Source organism: Phaethon lepturus, unplaced genomic scaffold (assembly GCF_000687285.1).
Source record: "Phaethon lepturus isolate BGI_N335 unplaced genomic scaffold, ASM68728v1 scaffold15120, whole genome shotgun sequence".
NCBI classification, from domain to species: Eukaryota; Metazoa; Chordata; class Aves; order Phaethontiformes; family Phaethontidae; genus Phaethon; species Phaethon lepturus.
The window spans coordinates 66998-89557 of record NW_010511340.1 but is presented as its reverse complement, the minus strand read 5'-3'; the positions used below and the strand labels follow the sequence as shown (position 1 = coordinate 89557).

General features: G+C 38.1%; 1 protein-coding gene across 1 annotated transcript in view; it reads left to right on the top strand.

Moving 5' to 3' along the window:
• TTN (titin) overlaps positions 1 to 22560 on the top strand; it is a 244575-nt gene that overhangs the window by 172719 nt on the left and 49296 nt on the right. Inside the window, exons 175-212 of the mRNA XM_010283656.1 lie at positions 1 to 242; positions 334 to 524; positions 1003 to 1432; positions 1944 to 2252; positions 2668 to 2816; positions 2908 to 2940; positions 3040 to 3169; positions 3270 to 3569; positions 3657 to 3974; positions 4066 to 4362; positions 4470 to 4769; positions 5441 to 5755; positions 5852 to 6000; positions 6938 to 7088; positions 7178 to 7459; positions 7550 to 7852; positions 7941 to 8243; positions 8362 to 8643; positions 9098 to 9397; positions 9485 to 9787; positions 9909 to 10217; positions 10301 to 10582; positions 10816 to 11115; positions 11263 to 11556; positions 11653 to 14619; positions 14723 to 15043; positions 15193 to 15477; positions 15684 to 15983; positions 16292 to 16594; positions 17707 to 17982; positions 18097 to 18396; positions 18506 to 18808; positions 19037 to 19336; positions 19445 to 19732; positions 19825 to 20121; positions 20211 to 20513; positions 20607 to 20912; positions 22196 to 22483. The exon at positions 1 to 242 is cut by the window's left edge and continues 91 nt beyond it. Of these exons, the coding sequence (XP_010281958.1) occupies positions 1 to 242; positions 334 to 524; positions 1003 to 1432; positions 1944 to 2252; positions 2668 to 2816; positions 2908 to 2940; positions 3040 to 3169; positions 3270 to 3569; positions 3657 to 3974; positions 4066 to 4362; positions 4470 to 4769; positions 5441 to 5755; positions 5852 to 6000; positions 6938 to 7088; positions 7178 to 7459; positions 7550 to 7852; positions 7941 to 8243; positions 8362 to 8643; positions 9098 to 9397; positions 9485 to 9787; positions 9909 to 10217; positions 10301 to 10582; positions 10816 to 11115; positions 11263 to 11556; positions 11653 to 14619; positions 14723 to 15043; positions 15193 to 15477; positions 15684 to 15983; positions 16292 to 16594; positions 17707 to 17982; positions 18097 to 18396; positions 18506 to 18808; positions 19037 to 19336; positions 19445 to 19732; positions 19825 to 20121; positions 20211 to 20513; positions 20607 to 20912; positions 22196 to 22483 (13109 nt within the window). The remainder of the gene's footprint in view (positions 243 to 333; positions 525 to 1002; positions 1433 to 1943; positions 2253 to 2667; positions 2817 to 2907; positions 2941 to 3039; positions 3170 to 3269; positions 3570 to 3656; positions 3975 to 4065; positions 4363 to 4469; positions 4770 to 5440; positions 5756 to 5851; positions 6001 to 6937; positions 7089 to 7177; positions 7460 to 7549; positions 7853 to 7940; positions 8244 to 8361; positions 8644 to 9097; positions 9398 to 9484; positions 9788 to 9908; positions 10218 to 10300; positions 10583 to 10815; positions 11116 to 11262; positions 11557 to 11652; positions 14620 to 14722; positions 15044 to 15192; positions 15478 to 15683; positions 15984 to 16291; positions 16595 to 17706; positions 17983 to 18096; positions 18397 to 18505; positions 18809 to 19036; positions 19337 to 19444; positions 19733 to 19824; positions 20122 to 20210; positions 20514 to 20606; positions 20913 to 22195; positions 22484 to 22560) is intronic.

Here is a 22560-nt window from a genome sequence, read left to right as displayed (position 1 = left end):
AGGTAATAGTCCTGCTGATGTGACAGGTCTGCCAATGCCAAAGATTGAATGGGACAAGAATGAAGTTTTAATTGACCAAACATCCAGTGCACTTAAGATAACCAAGGAAGAAGTATCTAGAACTGAGGCAAAAACTGAACTTATCCTGCCTGCAGCAGTGAGGGATGATAAAGGCACTTACACTGTGAGGGCTTCCAATCGTCTTGGCACTGCATTTCGCAATGTGCATGTTGAAGTGTATGGTAAGGATGCGACATTTTAATAAAATGACAGCTGATAAAATGCTTTTGCCTTTTTCTTAATGTAATTCTATGCTCTATTGCTTTCATGCAGATCGTCCTTCTCCACCAAGAAATCTTGCTGTTTCTGATATTAAAGCAGAATCATGCTATTTAACATGGGATGCGCCTCTTGATAATGGTGGTAGTGAGATTACACATTACATTATTGAGAAACGTGATGCTAGTAGGAAGAAATCTGAGTGGGAAGAAGTCTCCAAAAGTGCTGTTGAGAGAAGATTTGGGGTAATTTATAAAATATCTTCATTACATACTTCAGTATACATAAAAAATAACAATAGTACACATCTAATGAAAACTGCTACTTGCATAGATAGCTATGTTCATGTCCCATTTAGGCTCCAGAATTACTGGATGAATGTTGCCCATCTCTGTATGTGTATTTTCCTCATGTGACAAAAGAAATTGTTCTTTTTTGGGTACTTAATCTCAGCCAAGTTTAGAAGACATCTTTCTTCCTATTTCCCATCATTATTCACAGCTTCACCAACTGAAAAAACACATATGATGACATTTTTATTTGTATTTGATCCTGTGTACGTGAAATAAGAATATCCCTAGGGCATCACATACAGCTGTGTAGTACATAAGCATAGTTATGTCAATGCGATTCCAAGACAGAATTTAAAGCAAAAATGCTGCATAACTTCAAATAAGTTTATTCTGAAAGTAGCCAAGTATTGATTTAAATCTTATTTTTCAGGTATGGAATCTTGCAACAAATGAAAAATATCAATTTAGAGTCCGGGCTGTAAATAAATATGGAATCAGTGATGAATGCCTCTCAGAAAAAGTTGTTATTAAGGATCCCTATGGCCTTCCTGGACCTCCTGGAAAGCCAAAAATTTTAGATCGCACCAGATCATCAATGCTGGTGACTTGGGAGCCTCCTTTGAACGATGGTGGCAGCCCAATTACTGGCTATTGGCTGGAAAAGAGAGAGGTGGGAGGTGTCTACTGGTCACGTGTTAACAGGGCTCCAGTAACAAAACCATCAGTAAAAGGTCTAGAGTACAACGTGCTTCGTTTGGCTGAAGGTGTTGAATACCAGTTTAGAGTTATGGCTGAAAATCTTGCTGGAATTGGCCCTCCCAGTGAACCATCAGATCCTGCTTTAGCAGCAGATCCCATATGTAAGTGTATTATTTGTATGACTGTTTTTAAGGCCTATATCACACCAGAACCAAAATGTGCTACTATTATTTATATTTAATTTAGTGCAATTAATCCAATGCTTTGTTTTCATTAAACCAAAAAGAATATATTGACACAAGGTAGTTTCCCGATTTGCTGTTTTTCATTGTTTAAAAAATAATTAGGTTTAATTTAATTTTTTAACCTCTTTTATGAACCTTAAACTGTGATTACATCAATGAAAACATTGCCAAATAAAGTTGAGTTCAGAATTAGATGTTTATATTATTATTTTTCTTTATTGTTAAAGAGTTCAATCTTTATGCCTTGTACCTTAAGTATCCCTTAAGAATATATGTAATATATGTAATTAGTATGCATGTTCTAGAATTATACATTGTATGTATGACAGAAGAAAATTAAAATACTTGCATTATTCTAGAAAGTATTTAGAAATATTTAGGCAGACACTAACTCTCAGGTAATTTTTACTTGTTCTTGTTTTACAAGTTGCACCTGGTCCACCATCTTGCCCAGAGGTCAAAGACAAAACCAAATCATCTGTAGCTCTTGCATGGAAGCCTCCACAAAAAGATGGTGGCAGTCCTATAAAAGGATATATTGTTGAAATGCAAGATGAAGGTAGTACTGACTGGAAGAAGGTGAATGAAGGAGACAAACTTTTTCCTACTTGTGAATGTGTTATTCCCAACTTGAAAGAGCTCAGAAAATACCGATTTAGGGTGAAAGCTGTAAATGCTGCTGGAGAATCAGAACCAAGTCCTGCAACATCAGAAATACTTGTCCAAGATATTCTAGGTAAGTGTTCTGGGAATTAATTTGTGTGTTTATATTTAAATGCCACCTACTGCTGTGAATGTTCAAGCAGGATGCCAAGCAAGCCAAAGTCAAAACAGAACAAACAATTACGCAAAAATGTAACAGAAGATTGACACACATTTTTGAAAGTGTCATGATGACTATTACCAGGGCAGGATCCATTAGAAAACTGATGACCACCTACAGTCATACTAAGGAAATAATGTGTATTTTATGAAGAAATTACTGCAACAAATTTTTCTATTTATATACTTCCCAGCTTCCTTTTTGCACACCCGATCTTTTTCACATAAACATGCATACTGCATGTTTGTGTGGGATTCTAGTTCAGTGCTGACAGAAAGTTACTTTCAGTAGCTCTTAAAATTTCAAATATATCAAAATATTTTTGCAGAGGAACCAGAGATCTTCCTTGATATTGGAGCACAGGATTTCCTCTCTTGCCGTGCTGGCACAACAATTAAAATCCCAGCTGTTATTAAGGGTCGTCCAGTTCCAAAAACATTTTGGGAGTTTGAAGGAAAAGCGAAGACAACAGCAAAGGTTAGTAAAAGAAAAAACTTTTTTCTACATGCATTTCTAGACATTTAAGCCTACCCTTTTTTACATTTACATTATTTCCCTTTGTTTATAGGAGGGAGGTCATAATGTACCTGAGGAAGCTCAGGTAAAGCAAACAATTTTTGTAACTTTAGTATTGTTGCATTTTTCAAACATAAATATTTAGAGTTGATATACAACTTCTCTTTCTTTCTATAATACACAGGTGGAAGCAACTGATACACGTTCAGTGATTATCATCCCTGAGTGCAACAGAAGTCATTCTGGCCGATACAGTATTACAGCAAAGAACAAAGCAGGACAAAAAACTGTGCATGTTAGAGTCAATGTGCTTGGTATGGCTTACACATATTGAACTATTCAAATACTAGGTTTTAGTCTTATTTTTCTACATACTTATATAAAATTGTTTCTGTTGTGCTTTCACCTTAACAGATGTCCCAGGTCCACCAAAAGACCTAAAAGTAAGTGATATCACAAGAGGTAGTTGTAAACTTTCATGGAAGATGCCAGATGATGATGGTGGAGATAGAATCAGAGGCTATGTTATAGAGAAAAGAACTATTGATGGGAAGGCCTGGACTAAAGTAAATGCAAACTGTGGAAGTACTTCCTTTGTTGTACCTGATCTCATATCTGGCCAAGAGTATTTCTTCCGGGTACGTGCAGAAAACCGTTTTGGTGTTGGCCCTCCTGCAGAAACCATCCAACGGACCACAGCCAGGGATCCAATCCGTAAGTGAAATGAAAATCAAACAAATTCTTTAAAACCAGATAATACTGTACAGTGGATTTATTCACATTTCTGTTTTGTTTGTGAAGATCCTCCTGATCCACCTATTAAACTAAAGATTGGTCTTGTAACCAAGAACACAGTGAGCTTGACATGGAAACCACCGAAGAACGATGGTGGAGCTCCTGTTACACATTATAATGTTGAATGTCTCCGCTGGGATCGTACTGGAGAAGTGAAAGAGACTTGGAAGCAATGCAACAGACGTGATGTGGAGGAAACAAAGTTTACTGTTGAGGATCTTGTAGAAGGTGGAGAATACGAATTCAGAGTCAAAGCTGTAAATATCGCAGGTCCTAGTAGGCCTTCAGCCACTGTTGGCCCACTGGTTGTCAAAGACCAGACATGTAAGTACTAACTGATACCAGTAAATGCAAATTCCATTTTAAAATGATGAAGTATTTTTGTGTGTTGATTTATTTCAACATTTCATTGTAGGTCCACCATCTATTGAACTCAAAGAATTTATGGAGGTTGAACAAGGAACAGATGTTAACATTGTGGCCAAGATAAAGGGTGTACCCTTCCCCACATTAACATGGCTAAAAGCTTCTCCAAAGAAACCAGATGACAAAACACCAGTGCTGTATGATCAGCATGTCAACAAGATCGTTGGTGAAGATACTTGCACTTTGTTGATTCAACAGTCTCGCAGAAGTGATACAGGCTTATATACTATAACAGCTGTAAATAATCTGGGAACTGCTTCAAAGGAGATGAGACTAAACGTTCTGGGTAGATATCAAAAACTCTTATGCATTACATAAAATGATAGCATTCATGTGATATTTTATTTTAATAGCATTCGAATTAATTCTTCTTCATAAAAATGTATCTTTTAGGTCGTCCTGGACCTCCAGTGGGGCCCATTAAATTTGAATCCATTTTGGCTGATAAAATGACAATATCATGGCTTCCTCCATTAGATGATGGTGGTTCTAAGATTACAAACTATGTTATAGAGAAAAAAGAAGCAAATAGGAGGACATGGGTACCTGTTACTAATGAGCCTAAGGAATGCTTATTTACTGTTCCCAAGTTGATGGAAGGCCATGAATATGTGTTCCGCATTATGGCACAAAACAAATACGGCATTGGAGAACCTTTGGATAGTGAACCAGAAACAGCACGAAATCTTTTCAGTAAGTAGGAATATGCTTTCAAATTTTGTCAGTTGTTTTCTGGTATGTGTACAGCATCTGTTAAATACCGCTACTACTTTTCTTTCTTCATGTAAGTAAATTTTCTAGAATAGCTTGAAGAGTTTTAACATTAGTAGTTAGTTCTTAAAATCACATGTAGTACTTAAAAAACTTTTCTCCCTTCTTGTTATACACTAAAATACAATCTCAAGCTTTTTAAAGGTTTAAATATATGAATAAGGTTTACCTGATCAGTCATTCTGTTGTATTTGAGACATTATTGACTTTCTAGATCAGGAAAAGTCATTTCCTGCCTTCAGTTCTGAAAGAGAAATTAGACTAGCTTAGAGCTAGTAGAAGGAATGTTAGGCTGGCAAGAGAATATCATTCTTAAAACATCCAAGGTTAGGCTGGGCACTGAAACGATGTACTGATCCAGGAAGGTCAAGAAGACCTCATTTTTGACAATAATTATTTGAAGGGAAGATACTTTATGTTTCACAGAAGTAGACGTACCTGAATAGGGATGGGAAGGTGAATCAGGGAAGGAGTCTCATGCAGATAGGTAACTCCCTAATGCAACTGTGACCACAGCTCTGTTTTGCACTCTAGCTATCTCCATCTTCCTTTATCTGTTTTTTTACAAGCTATGTGTGAATTTTTCCCCCCAGCTGTTCCTGGACCTTGTGACAAGCCAACAGTTAGCAGTATAACACGTGACTCAATGACTGTAAACTGGGAAGAACCAGAACATGATGGTGGTTCTCCTATTACTGGTTACTGGTTGGAGCGCAAAGAGACTACCGGAAAGAGATGGACCAGGGTTAACCGTGATCCTATCAAACCTATGGCACTGGGCGTTTCATACAAAGTTACAGGTCTTATTGAGGGCTCTGAATATCAGTTCCGTGTTTCAGCTATCAATGCAGCTGGTGTTGGTCCACCAAGCATGCCATCTGATCCAGCAATTGCTAGAGATCCTATTGGTAAATATTTTAGATTCCTATTTTTTAATTTGAAAATATTCCAATAAGAACATAGAATATATTGTTATATTGTAATGTTATGATGATATTTTTCAGCCCCACCTGGCCCTCCTATTCCAAAAGTTACTGACTGGACAAAGTCTTCTGTAGACTTGGAGTGGGCTCCACCACTAAAGGATGGTGGTTCTAGGGTCACTGGCTACATTGTTGAGTATAAAGAAGAAGGAAAAGAAGAATGGGAACGGGTAGGTGGAAAGCTATTACAGAATCTGCATTTCTTTTCTCTGTGTGTCTGTCAAAAGAAAACCCTCCAGAAAATATTTTTTACTGCTTTTCACTATGCAAGTTATTTTCTAAAAGTCCATATTTTTGTAGCACAATTATCTTCATATGTTAAAAATATAAGACCAAATGTAAAAGTCAGTAATTGCCCCTCTACAACATGAAGTTAACTTTGCAGTTTCTTAAACTTAGAATTTTTAAATTTCTGTTTAAAGATGTGAGAAAATATGTAGGTAATTTGTGACAAAAGAACAGAAGACGAGACCAAGTTAGCACTGGCACAAAAGTAAATCTCACTGGTATCAGATTATGCAAAATCATTTGCAACTGCTATGTTCCTACATTTTCCTACTTTTTTCAATAATGCATTATTCATTTTTTTTCAATAATGCATTACTGATTCTTTTTTTTCTAAATAATGCATTGCTGAAAATTTAACTGATGCATACCTTGGCTATTTTTTGTATCTCCATTAACCTTTGGGTGCATTTTAAGTAATACCTAAATTTCCTGCAGTGTTTCCATGTAAACAGGCTTCATACTGTGGTTTAAAAAGAACAAAGTATTCCTTTTTTTTTTTTTTTGCCACTGTCACTTACATGAGTTTATTTGTCCAATAACACATGTAATTCTTCTGAGACCACAGACTATTGTAATTACTGTAACATCCTGGTCTGTTAGAATTATGAAAAAGTGAATCTTCAGAATAGCTTGTATGTCCATGTCCTGTATTTTGTTACACAGATTCTGAAGTATTCTATGTGAGCTAGATCCATGTGTACTTAAGACTGTCTTGTGGTTTTAAATCTGAAACAACATCTGATTTAAGATTTGTTTCAAGCATCAAAAAGAAATTGATGATACCTTGACGTTAGCTGATGTTATAATATTTTTTTCCAGGTAAAAGATAAAGAAATTAGAGGAACCAAGTTCGTTGTGGCAGGACTGAAAGAAGGATGTTTTTACAAATTTAGAGTTAGAGCAGTGAATGCTGCTGGCATTGGAGAGCCTGGAGAAGTTACAGACATTATTGAAATGAAGGACAGAATTGGTATTTATCATTAACATTTACATTTTTAGGGCCTCCAAGTCAAATTGAGAAAAAATAATTAATTGAATTTTTTTGTTCAACTTCCACAGTGGCTCCTGATATTAATTTGGATGCAAGTGTCAGGGACAGAATTGTTGTTCATGCTGGAGGAGTAATTCGGATCATAGCATATGTCTCAGGAAAACCAGCTCCAACAGTGACTTGGAGCAGGGATGACCGAGCTTTACCAGAAGAAGCCAGAATTGAAGAAACAGCTATTAGTTCTTCTTTGGTCATCAAGAATTGCAAAAGGAGCCATCAGGGTATATACACTCTTCTTGCTAAAAATGCCGGTGGTGAGAGGAAGAAGACTATTATTGTTGACGTGCTAGGTAAATAGCAACTTCAGTCCTTGTGAGCAAGTAAAATTTCATAACATTCAGCATGTATACTTAAATACTCTGTTTCTTCTTTGCTTTCAGATGTACCAGGCCCAGTTGGAATGCCATTCCTTACTGAGAACCTAACCAGTGACTCTTGTAAATTGACGTGGTTTACTCCAGAAGATGATGGTGGTTCTCCTATTACCAACTATATAATTGAAAAACGTGAATCTGACCATAGAGCTTGGACACCAGTAAGCTACACAGTTACAAGGCAGAATGCTACTGTTCAGGGACTCACTGAAGGGAAAGCCTACTTTTTCCGAATTGCAGCTGAGAATATAATTGGCATGGGTCCATTCACAGAGACAACAAAAGAGATTGTCATTAGAGATCCAATAAGTAAGTATATTTTTGGGGTTTGGATTACTGTCATATAAGATGAATATGCAGAAAACTGCATTTACCCTTTTTTTTTGTTTATTCACAGCTGTTCCTGACCGTCCAGAAGACCTAGAAGTAAAAGCAGTTACCAAGAACTCTGTTACATTAACTTGGAACCCTCCAAAATATAATGGAGGCTCAGATATCACCATGTATGTTCTAGAGAGCCGTCTTATTGGAAAGGAGAAATTCCACAAAGTTACAAAGGAGAAAATGCTTGATAGGAAATACACTGTAGAAGGTTTGAAAGAGGGTGACACCTATGAGTATCGTGTGAGTGCTTGCAATATTGTGGGGCAAGGCAAGCCATCATTTTGCACAAAACCAATCACATGCAAGGATGAAATTGGTATGTATATTTTTCATATTTCTTTTGAAAACAGTGATTACATTTAGTGATTCCTTTCTTTTTCTTATTAATATTGCTGACATTTGTGGGCATTGTGTTTTTTAATACTGTGTTTCAGCTCCTCCATCACTTGACCTTGACTTTAGAGACAAGCTTATTGTTCGGGTTGGTGAAGCTTTCAGCCTGACTGGACGTTACTCAGGCAAGCCTGCACCAAAGGTTACTTGGCTAAAGGATGATATTGTTGTGAAAGAAGATGACCGTACAAAGATCAAGACAACTCCTACAACTCTTTGCTTGGGGATACTAAAATCTGTCCGTGAAGACTCAGGCAAATATTGCGTTACTATAGAGAACAGCACAGGATCAAGAAAAGGATTTTGTCAAGTTAATGTTGTTGGTAGGTTTTACTGAACAGTATTGTATGTGATTTTTAGTAGTGATTAGAATTAATTGAATTATATAAATGTAAATATTAAAATGTGTTCTTTATTACATTAATATGATTTACTGCATTCTCATTTGTACTGAAATACAATTTATTACTTTTGAGTACATAGCTAACTCTGGCTTAGTTTATTCAGTATGAATAATTTTATGTCTCTACATGCATTTAGAGAATGTCAACCCTGTAGAAAATATCAGTCACCAAATACCTCATAAGCATTAGAGAATTAAGTCCAGTGAGTCAAACACCTATTAAAGAGGAATAGTCTTGAGGTCTTGATTCCTTATTAAAAACTGTGATGCCAGGTTTCTAATTTCATAATATATTTACTGTATTGACACTGTTTAATCTATGTCACTGTGACATTCATATAAAAGCATCATATGTTTTATTTTTTCTTAAACAGATCGCCCATCGCCTCCAGTAGGCCCAGTTATATTTGATGAAGTTCATAAAGATCATATGATAGTTTCCTGGAAACCTCCATTAGATGATGGAGGCAGTGAAATTACAAATTACATTGTTGAGAAGAAGGATGCACACAGAGACCTGTGGATGCCAGTTACATCTACCACAGTTAAGACAACATGCAAAATTCCTAAGCTGCTTGAAGGAAGAGAATATCAAATTCGAATTTATGCTGAAAATCTTTATGGCATAAGTGATCCTCTCATCTCTGACGAGATGAAAGCCAAGGACCGTTTCCGTATGTTATTCATTTATTATCTGACTTTGATACTTTAGTCTTTCCTCTGCTTGTAGTCCTCATAAACTTTTTTTTTGTTTCTTCCAGGTGTTCCTGATGCACCTGAGCAACCAATCATTAAGGATGTTACCAAAGACTCTGCAGTAGTGGTTTGGAACAAACCATATGATGGAGGCAAGCCAATAACAAACTATATTGTAGAAAAGAAGGAAACAATGGCTACAAGATGGGTCAGAGTTACCAAAGACCCAATTTTCCCCAGTACCCAGTTTAAAGTACCTGACCTCCTTGAAGGCTGTCAATATGAATTCCGTGTTTCAGCAGAAAATGAGATTGGCGTTGGTGATCCTAGTCCACCATCAAAGCCAATTTTTGCTAGAGATCCAATCGGTAAAGTATTAAATTTAATTTCTCATTGAAATTTTAATGCACTTTTCATTTTGGTTTGAAAATCATTTTAATAGTTTCCTTTTTTTCCTATTTCTTTCTTTTTTTGTTTTTTTTTTAACAGCAAAACCAAGTCCACCTGTTAATCCGGAAGCAGTAGATAAAACTAAAAATTCAGTTGATTTATCTTGGCAACCACCACGTCATGATGGTAATGGCAAGATAATTGGCTACCTTGTTGAGTATCAGAAGGTTGGAGATGAAGAATGGAAAAAGGCAAATCTCACAGCAGATTCTTGTCCTGAAACAAAATACAAAGTCACTGGCCTTACTGAGGGTTTAACCTATAAATTCAGGGTCAAGGCAGTCAATGCAGCAGGTGAATCTGAACCAGCCTATGTTCCTGATCCGGTAGAAGTAAAGGACAGACTTGGTGAGTTTAATAAAATCAGATAAGTTTACCTAAGAAGAGATTTTTTTTCCTTATTTTCTAAAAACATAAAATTTTGATTCCAGAACCTCCTGAGCTGATACTTGATGCTAATATGGCCCGAGAACAGCATGTAAAAGCTGGAGATACCCTAAGACTTAGTGCTGTTATTAAAGGTGTTCCATTCCCAAAAGTTTCTTGGAAGAAAGAAGATCATGAGGTCTCACCCAAAGCTGATATTGAGGTTACAGGAGTTGGCAGTAAGCTTGAAATTCGTAACACTGTCCATGAAGATGGTGGAATTTACTCCCTGACAGTTGAAAATCCAGCTGGTTCAAAGACTGTTTCAGTAAAAGTTGTTGTCTTAGGTAATCTTTTTGATGTTCCTTTTATACTGCATGTTTTTATTCTATAATTAGAAATGAAGAAATAAAGAAATGTCTGGAAAATATCAATTAACCAAGTTATAAAAAATACACAGTAGAAAAAGGACTAAAAGTTACATGAAATATACTCATTTCTCTTGAAAGTTACTAAATTTTGTAAAAAAAAATGCTTTGGTTATCAAATAAATAATAGTTTCCATTTTTGTCAATATTAGATAAGCCTGGTCCACCCAGAAATCTGCAAACCAGTGAAGTTAGAAGTGATTCTTGCTATCTGACTTGGATGGAACCAGAAGATGATGGTGGCTCTGTCATTACCAACTATGTGGTGGAAAGGAAAGATGTAGCTTCTGCTCAGTGGGTAGCCATCTCATCATCCTCCAAGAAACGCAGTCACATGGCTAAATATCTGATGGAAGGCATTCAGTACCTCTTTCGAGTTGCAGCTGAGAACCAGTTTGGTAGAGGTCCATATGTGGAAACAATCAAGCCTATTAAAGCTATAGATCCACTGCGTAAGTGTTTTTCAGTTATATGATTTGGTTTGTTCACATTGCTTTTGGTAATTTTTGAGATTATCTTGTTGGTACTAATGTGAACATGGTACGCTGCTACCATAGATTGGCCATCCTAGTAACCATTTCGGTTTTGTATTTTAAAAGATCCTCCAGGGCCGCCAAAGAATCTGCATCATGTAGATGTTGACAAGACTGAAGTTTCCCTTGTTTGGAATCGACCAGATCGTGATGGTGGTGCTGAGATAACTGGATACTTGGTGGAATATCAAGAAGATGGTGCAGATGAGTGGACAAAGTTCCAGACGGTGCCTATGCTAGACTGTGTTGTTACAGGCTTACAAAAAGGAAAAATATACAAATTCCGTGTGAGAGCTCAGAACATTGTTGGTCTTAGCCTTCCAGATACAACTATACCAATAGAGTGTCAAGAAAAACTAGGTAAGTTTTGGTTTTTCATGCTGTTTCACTGATTATTTCTCTCTTTCTTTAAGCATTTGCCCTGAAAAGGTAATTTCTATTTTTCTCTAATTTCAGTACCTCCATCTGTGGAATTAGATGTGAAGTTAATTGAAGGTCTTGTTGTTAAAGCTGGCACCACAGTGAGACTTCCTGCCATTATGAGAGGTGTGCCAGTTCCCACTGCAAAATGGGTTACTGATGACACGGAAATTAAAACGGATGGTAGATACAAGATTGAGACTGACAATTATTCAACTGTACTTACCATCAAAGACTGCATAAGAAAAGATACAGGAGAATATCTACTCACAGTATCGAATGCAGCTGGCAGCAAAACTGTTGCTCTACATCTTACAGTTTTGGATGTTCCTGGCCCCCCAACTGGTCCTATTAATATTCTTGAAGTAACACCAGAACATATGGTTATTTCTTGGCGCCCTCCTAAAGATGATGGTGGGAGTCCTATAATAAATTATATTGTTGAGAAGCGTCAATCAAAGAAAGAAACTTGGGGAGTGGTTAGCTCTGGAACAAGTCACACAAAAATTAAGATTCCACGACTGCAGAAAGGCTGTGAATATATTTTCCGTGTTCGGGCAGAAAATAAGATAGGCATTGGTGCACCCCTTGATTCAGAACCAACAGTTGCTAAATATATGTTTGATCCACCATCCCCACCTGGTAAACCAACTGTTTATGATATTACAGAAAATGCTGCAACAGTGTCTTGGACCCTACCAAAATCTGACGGTGGAACTCCAATAACTGGTTATATACTTGAACGTCGGGAAGCATCTGGTAAATGGGTGCGTGTCAATAAGACACCAATACTTGATATGAAATACAGAGTCACTGGTCTTTTTGAAGGCAACACATATGAATTCAGAGTTTTTGCAGAAAACATGGTGGGCTTAAGCAAACCGTCTCCAAGCTCTGATCCAATAAAAGCGTCACGTCCTATCACTCCTCCTGGACCACCTATAAATCCAAAATTAAAAGACAAAACCAAAGAAACAGCTGATCTTGTGTGGACAAAGCCCCTCAAAGATGGTGGCAGCCCAATTCTGGGATATATTGTGGAATGTCAGAAAACTGGAACTACACAGTGGAATAGGATTAATAAGGATGAACTCATTAGACAGTGTGCTTTCAGAGTACCTGGGTTAATAGAAGGAAATGAATATAAATTCCGAATAAAAGCTGTCAACATTGTGGGAGAGGGAGAACCAAGAGAGCTGGCAGAAACTGTACTTGCAAAGGATATTCTTAGTCCTCCAGAAGTAAGCCTAGATGTGACCTGTCGAGACTTAATTACTGTCCGAGTAGGCCAAACAATCCGTATTACTGGTAAAGTAAAAGGCAGGCCAGATCCTGACATAACATGGTCTAAAGATGGCAAAGTATTAGTCCAAGAAAAGCGTGTTGAAATAGTCCATGATCTACCTAATGTTGAACTGCAAGTGAAAGAAGCCAAAAGATCTGATCATGGCAAATATATAATAGCGGCTAAGAACAGTTGTGGACATGCTCAAGCTTTTGCTGTTGTTAATGTACTTGACAGACCTGGACCATGTCAGAACCTGAAAATAAGCTATGTCACAAAAGATTCTTGTATGATTGCTTGGGAGAGTCCAGTGGATAATGGTGGCTCTGAAATTACAAATTATATAGTAGAGTACCGTCAACCAAACCAGAGGGGATGGTCAATTGTCTCCTCTGATATCACTAAACGATTAGTGAAGGCAAATCTTATGGAGAACCGTGAGTACTTCTTCAGGGTTTGTGCAGAAAACAAAATAGGTCCAGGTCCTTGCATTGAGACCAAGACTCCCATCCTTGCCATCAATCCTATTGACAAGCCTGGAGAGCCGGAAAATCTTCACATTGCAGAGAAAGGAAAGACATTTGTATATCTGAAGTGGAGAAGGCCAGATTATGATGGTGGAAGTCCCAATTTAAGTTATCATGTTGAGAGAAAACTGAAAGATTCAGATGAATGGGAAAGGGTTCACAAAGGCAGCATTAAGGAAACACACTACATGGTAGATAAATGTGTTGAAAATAAGATTTACCAATTCCGAGTTCAAACCAAAAATGAGGCAGGTGAAAGTGACTGGGTAAGAACAGCTGAAGTTGTTGTGAAGGAAGATCTGCAGAAACCAGTACTAGATTTGAAGCTAAGTGGGGTGCTAACTGTGAAAGCCGGTGACACAATTAGAATTGAAGCTGGAGTCAGAGGAAAACCACAGCCTGAAGTTGTATGGACAAAGGACAAAGATGCCACAGATCTAACCAGATCTCCAAGAGTCAGTATTGAAACAACTTCTGACACATCTAAGTTTGTTCTCACAAAATCAAGGCGTAGTGATGGTGGGAAATACGTGATTACTGCAACTAACACAGCTGGTAGTTTCGTAGCATATGCTACTGTTATTGTCTTGGATAAACCAGGTCCTGTAAGAAACTTGAAAGTCACTGACATTTCAAGTGATAGATGTACTGTTACTTGGGACCCTCCAGAAGATGATGGTGGTTGTGAAATACAGAACTACATCCTGGAAAAATGTGAAAGCAAGCGTATGGTTTGGTCTACATACTCTTCCTCTGTCCTAACAAACTATGCAAATGTGACACGCCTCATTGAGGGTAATGAATATATATTCAGAGTTCGTGCAGAGAATAAAATGGGCACTGGTCCACCAACAGAAACACACCCAATTATTGCAAAAACAAAATATGATAGACCCGGACGCCCTGACCCCCCAGATGTCACAAGAGTTAGCAAAGAAGAGATGACTGTGGTCTGGAATCCTCCAGAATATGATGGTGGCAAATCAATTACAGGATACATTTTAGAGAAGAGAGAGAAACGATCACTAAGATGGGTTCCTGTTACTAAGACTGCAATTCCAGAGAGACGCAAGAAGGTTACTAATCTCATCCCTGGTCATGAATATCAGTTCCGCGTCAGTGCTGAAAATGAAGTCGGACTTGGAGAACCAAGCTTGCCATCAAGACCTGTGGTAGCGAAAGACCCAATAGGTATCATACCACTGTATTCTACTGTATTTTGTTTTAATGTTAACATAACAGATTGCTAAATTGCACAACGGTGTTCTTATCTGTAGTTTTTATTGTCTTTCAGAGCCACCTGGTCCTCCCACAAACTTGAGAGTGGTTGATAGTACAAAGAGTTCCATAACTCTTGGCTGGGGAAAACCAGTGTATGATGGTGGTGCTCCAATTATTGGATATGTTGTTGAAATTAGACCAAAAGTTGAGGGTGCTGATCCTGAAGCAGGATGGAAACGATGCAACGTTGCTGCCCAAGTTATTCATACAGAATTTACAGCCACCAGCCTGGATGAGAACCAATTATATGAGTTCAGAGTTTCTGCCCAAAACCAGGTTGGCCTTGGCCGACCAGCTGAACTGAAAGAAGCTGTGTCTCCCAAAGAAATACTTGGTGAGTTTTCCCATCCTCTTTATGAGTATTTACATAAAACCTTTATTTGTTCTTGTTTTCTTTTATGTGCTAAACTTTGCCCTTTATTTGTTCTTGTTTTCTTTTATGTGCTAAACTTTGCCTTTTATTTCTTTAATTTTGTCCTTCAGAACCTCCTGAGATTGAGCTGGATGCAAGCATGAGAAAATTAGTCACAGTCAGGGCAGGATGCCCTATTAGACTTTTTGCCATTGTTAGGGGTCGCCCAGCACCAAAAGTCACCTGGAGGAGAATGGGTGTTGATAATGTTATCAGAAAAGGACAAGTTGATCTGGTTGACACTATGGCCTTCTGTGTCATCCCTGATTCAACACGTGATGACTCAGGCAAATATTCATTGACACTTGTTAATGCAGCTGGAGAAAAGGCTGTATTTGTGAACGTCAGAGTCCTGGGTAAGTAATGAGAGAAATACCTCTAGACAATTTTTTAACTGCATTGAATATTCATTGCAGGAATTTTTTATAACCGCAGGTGCTACAGTTTTTGAGCACAGGTGTATCAACTAACACTAACTCCCCTTTATAGGAAGCTGTTAGCCCCCTTTAATTTTAATTTACTAAAGAAGAAAAGACTAGCATAAATTGAAATTTCTTTACAGATACTCCTGGACCTGTGTCGGACTTCAAGGTTTCAGATGTCACCAAGATGTCATGCCATCTTTCATGGGCACCTCCAGAGAATGATGGTGGTAGCCCAGTGACTCATTACATCCTGCAGAAACGTGAGGCTGACAGGAAGACCTGGGGAACAGTCACTGCAGAACTAAAGAAAACTAGTTTCCAAATAGCTAACCTTGTACCTGGAAATGAATATTTCTTTAGAGTAACAGCAGTAAATGAATATGGGTCAGGTGTTCCAAGTGACATACCAAAACCAGTTCTAGCAACAGATCCCCTAAGTAAGTATGCCTTTACGCACATTTTGCTTTTTCTCTAATTTTAATAAGATTTTGCATTTTTTGAAAGTTGGTGTTTCTAAATTGGATTATGCTACTAACTACTCAGTGATAAACATAAATATTTCTGTGTCAGTTTCATTCAAATAATACAATCTACGAATATAGTACCTTTCCAGTTCTTAAGAATTTTTCTATATTGTCCTTGTTGAGTTAGCGTGGATGACATCCAATAATTCAACAAGTATTCGATAGTCAGAAAACCTTGAAAATTCAGTGTTTAATGTGTTTCTTTTTTTTTCCCCTGAAAGGTGAACCTGATCCACCAAGAAAACTTGAAGTTACTGAAATTACAAAGAATAGTGCTACTTTAGGCTGGCTGCCACCGCTGCGTGATGGAGGGTCTAAAGTTGATGGTTACATTGTTAGCTACAAAGAAGATGACCAACCAGCAGATCGCTGGACAGAATATTCAGTTGTTAAAGATCTCTCCATTGTTGTAGCTGGTCTGAAAGAGGGAAAGAAGTACAAGTTTAGAGTGGCAGCTAGAAATGCTGTAGGAGTAAGTTTGCCAAGGGAAACTGAAGGAGTATTTGAAATTAAAGAACAACTCAGTAAGTAATAATTTAAATACCACCTATGTTGCAATAATCTGCACTAGTCTGCTTTGATAATGAAATGAGCAAGAATTCTAGTTTGAGTGAGTCCTAGAAAGACATATGCTTTATGAAGTCATCTGGAGGATTATGGTTAACTGTATTGAATATTTCAACAGGTCAGAAAGGATGAGAGTTGACCACTAATTCAGAATTATTAAAGAATATTGCAGGTATGGTTTCAGTGGAAACCAGAAGATAGAAACTAAGGAGAAATAATAAATACCTTCAATGAACTTAAAATGAAAGAGAGAAAGAGTCAGAGTGGTAGTTTGAGAGATAAATGGTGCCAAAAGTGGGAGCTGTTTTAAAATAGGAGAAAACAAGTTTTTTATATTGTAGAGTTGGTTGAGAATGTAAAGCTACAGGCAGGGAGGACAGGTTGGCCTAATAACATGGCAGGGTCCCTGAGGCACAGGAGGATGTAGGGGTAAGGGGCAGATGAGAAGATCCTTCTTCATTTGTGAAATGGAAAGAGGAAGAGAGAGGTAGAGGAACAAAAGAGAATGAAAACTAGCCAATGGCAGGAAGAAAAGTACACCAAACATACTGCCAGGTTTCTTTTGGGAGAAATCAGAAAGATTTTGTGCAAAAGAAGTAGAAGGGGCTCTACCTGAAGAATAATTCAAGGGTATAAAAAGATTGACTGTGGAAATGGGTTTAATTCAGTGATAACTTCAGTCTTTCTTTTCTCCTCCTTCATGTCTGTCTTGTAAAAAGTAAGCAAAAGTTAGCAACGACAAGTTTGAGATACAAAGTGTAATTATGAGTCATGCATTAATAGTACACAGGTCTCTACATAAACGTGAGAAGGCAATCCAAACTCAAAGATACTCTCTTATGAACTGTACAAGAAAGTAAAAGCAAGAATGGAATGGATATTGCCCACTGCAGAATCTCTAGTTGTCCATAAGTGGAACCTAAATTAAAAATTATCAAGTCATTCCTACTGTTGATTCCACTTGAGAGAGAAGCTGAGAACTTTCACACAAAAACATAAGGAAAAGTAAATTAATTTGTCACAGAAGTTAAATTTATATGTCTGTACGTGATTTTTTTTTTTTTTCCAGTCCCACCTAAGATCCTGATGCCTGATCACATTCACATTAAAGCTGGAAAGAAACTGAGAATTGAAGCTCACGTATATGGGAAACCTCAGCCAGTCTGTAAATGGTTGAAAGGAGATCAAGATGTAATTACATCCAGTCGCCTTGCTGTGCATAAAGCAGAAAAGTCTTCTGTTCTTATCATTAAGGATGTGACTAGAAAAGATTCTGACTTTTACACTCTTACTGCAGAAAATAGCTCTGGTACTGATAGTCAGAAAATCAGAGTGATAGTCATGGGTATGTTCCATTTGATTATTTTTAAACCCAGCTTTATACAAAACTAGGTTTAGTATATTCCAGTGGTTGCCATTTTCTTTCATCCCTTTTTTCTTAATATACTTTTTTGTGCAGATAAACCAGGCCCACCACAGCCTCCATTTGATATTTCTGAAATAGACGCTGATGCTTGCACTCTTGCATGGCATATACCTCTCGAAGATGGTGGCAGTAACATTACAAACTATGTAGTTGAGAAATGTGATGTAAGCCGAGGAGACTGGGTAACGGCTTTAGCTTCTGTCACAAAGACAAGCTGCAGAATTGGAAAACTGATTCCTGGGGAAGAGTATATATTCCGCGTTCGTGCTGAAAATCGTTTTGGGATTTCTGAGCCGCTTACTTCTGGCAAGATGATTGCAAGATTCCCATTTGGTATGTCATGTTTTGATAGCAGCATTTCTCTTTTTTTTTTTTTTTTTTTTCTTCAGTCCTCCTAATAAGAAAGCGTGTGATTGATATCAATCTTTGTATTTCTTTCTAGATGTTCCTAGTGAACCAAAGAATGCACGTATTACCAAGGTCAATAAGGACTGCATTTTTGTTGCCTGGGATAGACCAGATAGTGATGGAGGCAGTCCAATCACTGGTTATCTCATTGAGCGCAAAGAAAGGAACAGTTTGCTATGGGTGAAAGCTAACGACACAGCTGTGCGCTCCACAGAATATCCTTGTGTGGGGCTCATTGAAGGTCTTGAGTATACTTTCAGAATTTATGCATTGAACAGAGCTGGAGCAAGTAAACCTAGTAAACCAACTGAGTTTGTCACAGCAAGAGCACCAGTTGGTAAGTCAAACATACTAATAATTTGCAACATTTGTTTTAATGGTCATTTTCAATACATCTGCAACTCCTTTTATGATCTTCAATTTGCCCTTATGTTTATATTTTCATGTTTACCGTGAGTGCTCTGTGTGGGTATGCTGTAAATAGGATCCAGCATTATTAAAGCCATTTTTTAGTATGTTAGCTTTTTTGGCAAAGCAGACTATAACATGATCTTATTTTCCTTAGATCCACCTGGAAAACCTGAAGTTATTGATGTCACTAAGAGTACTGTATCACTGATATGGACAAGACCAAAGCATGATGGTGGTAGCAAACTTATTGGCTACTTTGTTGAAGCGTGCAAATTACCAGGTGATAAGTGGGTTCGGTGCAATACAACTCCACATCAAATACCCCTAGAAGAGTACACTGCTACTGATTTGGAAGAAAATGCACAATATCAATTTAGAGCAATTGCCAAGACAGCAGTTAACATCAGCCGACCTTCAGAACCTTCTGATCCAGTGACCATTCATCCAGAAAATGGTAAGAAATCTCTGATAAGAATCTGTGCATATTGAACTGTCACTCATGTGAAGAACAAGATGTTTATCTCTTATTGGATTGATTAACTCTTGGGCTCTTTCCTTTCAGTTCCCCCCAGAATAGAGTTGGATCTGTCCATGCAATCACAACTTACAGTAAAAGCTGGAACTAATGTGCGTCTGGAGGCGAATGTATATGGCAAGCCGATGCCAACAATCACCTGGAAGAAAGAAGGAGAAGTTTTGAAGACATCTGAAGGTGTTAAGATCACCACTAAGAGAAATCTTGCTACCGTTGAGTTATTCAGTGTTAACAGGAAGCAAACAGGAGACTATACTATTACTGCTGAAAATGCAAGCGGATCAAAGTCAGCAACCATTAAGCTTAAAGTACTTGGTAAGCTAAAGACTGTCTGTTAATAAAAACCTTTATAGTTAAATGATATAGTAAGAGATAGAGCCATAACAATGCAATGTTAATTCTTCTAGATAAGCCTGGTCCACCGGCCTCCGTTAAAATCAAACATATGTATGCAGATCGTGCAATGCTTTCTTGGGAGCCTCCTCTGGAAGATGGAGGTTCAGAAATTACTAACTACATTGTAGACAAGCGTGAAACAAGCAGACCAAACTGGGCCCAAGTCAGTGCCAACGTACCCATTACAAGCTGCACAGTGGAGAAACTAATAGAAGGACATGAGTATCAGTTCCGCATATGTGCTGAAAACAAATATGGTGTTGGAGACCCTATCTTGACTGAACCAGCAGTTGCTAAGAATCCATATGGTAAGTGCTTTGTGGGATAGCTTCCTTAGTCACTGTTTTTTTGTGTGCACTTATGAATGTGAACATAACTTTCAAATAAATCTTCACAGATGTACCTGGACCCTGTGATCCACCGATAATTAGCAATGTAACGAAAGACTTTATGACTGTTAGCTGGAAGCCACCAGCTAGTGATGGTGGATCCCCAATAACTGGTTATATACTTGAGAAGCGTGAAACTAAGGCTCTTAACTGGACAAAGGTAACCAGAAAGCCTGTCATTGAAAGAACTGTTAAGGCTACTGGACTCCAAGAAGGAACAGAATATGAGTTCCGGGTGATAGCGTTGAATAAGGCTGGACCTGGCAAGCCTAGTGCACCATCTAAAGCAGTGTATGCTCGTGATCCTCAATGTAAGCTAAAAGTCTCAGATATTTTCCATGGTTATTTCCAAATCCTTTTGCACAGCAGTTGGTATGATAATTTTATGTTATTTTAATTCTCAGATCCTCCTGGGCCACCTGCTTTCCCAAAAGTGGTTGATACCACTCGTAATTCGATAAGCCTGTCATGGAGCAAACCAGCATATGATGGAGGAAGCCCTATTATTGGTTATCTAGTGGAAGCAAAAAGAGCTGACACAGACAACTGGGTCAGATGCAATCTACCCAAGAACTTACAGGCTACGCGATTTGTGGTAACAGGGCTGATAGAAGATACAGAGTACCAGTTCCGCGTTTATGCTGTCAATAAGATTGGATACAGTGATCCAAGTGATGTTCCTGATAAACACACTGCCAAAGACATTTTAAGTATGTTCACTGAAAACAAGTTACCTTGCTGACTTTTGCTTTAATTCATGGGATGGGTTCCAAAGACAGGGTTTGTCACAGATCACAGAAGCAGATTAATTTGGAACGAGTCATTTCTCAAAAATGTAGGCTACAAGGGGCTAATTTGGAAGACAGTAGGGCAGTTAGGAACTGAGCAGAATCTGACTGGTGTCTGCTCTTTTCATTTGTATGCTAGACACTCTTCTGCCTCCTGTTTTGGGTCTTCAAGAATTTTTTCTTTCTCTAATCCTAAAAGTAGACTTTTCAGATTTCTCTTATATTCTTAAAACTTCCAGTCGTCTTAGAACCGTAGAGTCATTAAGGTTGCAAAGGAACTCTAAGATCATCAAGTCCAACTGTCAACCCAACACCACCATGCCCACTAAACCTCCAGTGATAGTGACTCCACCACTTCCCTGGGCAGCCTGTTCCAATGCCTGACCACTGTCTTGGTGAAGAAATTTTTCCTAATACCCAGTCTAAACGTCCCGTGGGGCAACTTCAGGCCATTTCCTCTCGTGATATCACTAGTTACTTGGGAGAAGAGACCAACACCCACCTCACTACAACCTCCCCTCAGCCTCCTCTTCTCCAGACTAAATAATCCCAGTTCCCCCAGCTGCTCCTCATAAAACTTGTTCTCCAGAACCCTCACCGGCTTCATTGGCCTTCTTTGGACACACTCAAGCACCTCAGTGTCCTTCTTGTAATGAGGGGGTCAAAACTGAACACAGTATTTGAGGTGCGGCCTCACCAGTGCTGAGTACAGGGGCACAATCACTTCCCTTCTTCATGTCCTCTAAATAATTTTAAAGCCAAGATTACTACTCTAAGCGTCTGCGTGGCACACTATTTAATTGTATGACATTCCTTAAGAGCCATTCTGGCTTCTGTATGCATTTTGTTGTATGTACAAAAGCATTGCTTCACAGAATTGACTTGGTTCATGATATGCAGTACATTCCAGGAGACTTTGAAGCTCCTTTGAGTTCTAGAGTAACTAGGAGACCTCTTCGTATGATAAGTAATGTAAATGGTGGAAAATGCAGAAAAAAAGGAAGTGAAATCAGTGCAAAAAAATGCCAAGTTTGCAAATGATCATGAAATGGGAGTCAGGACCCTAACTCACTAATATCGTCACAGGCATGAGAACAAGTTGGTTGATCTAGTTAAATGCCAGTAGAGAAACTTTTCATCACAGCAGCTTTAGTGATAATCTTAAAGATTATGTTTTAATTGTATGTCTTTTGTTAAACACACAGTTCCTCCTGAAGGAGAACTTGATGCAGAACTAAGGAAAGTCCTTGTGTTGCGTGCTGGAGTCACAATGAGACTTTATGTACCAGTAAGAGGACGTCCACCTCCAAAGATTACGTGGTCTAAAGTGGGTGCCAACCTAAGAGATAGACAAGGATTAGACATCAAGTCAACTGATTTTGATACCTTCCTGCGTTGTGAAAATGTAAACAAATATGATGCTGGAAAATATGTCCTCAGTCTGGAGAACAGCTGTGGGAAAAAAGCATACACCATTGTTGTAAAAGTACTTGGTAAGTTCCCCATTATAATATATTTGTTAACTTTTTATTTGATAATTTTTTGTATTTTGTTTACTAAATCAAATATG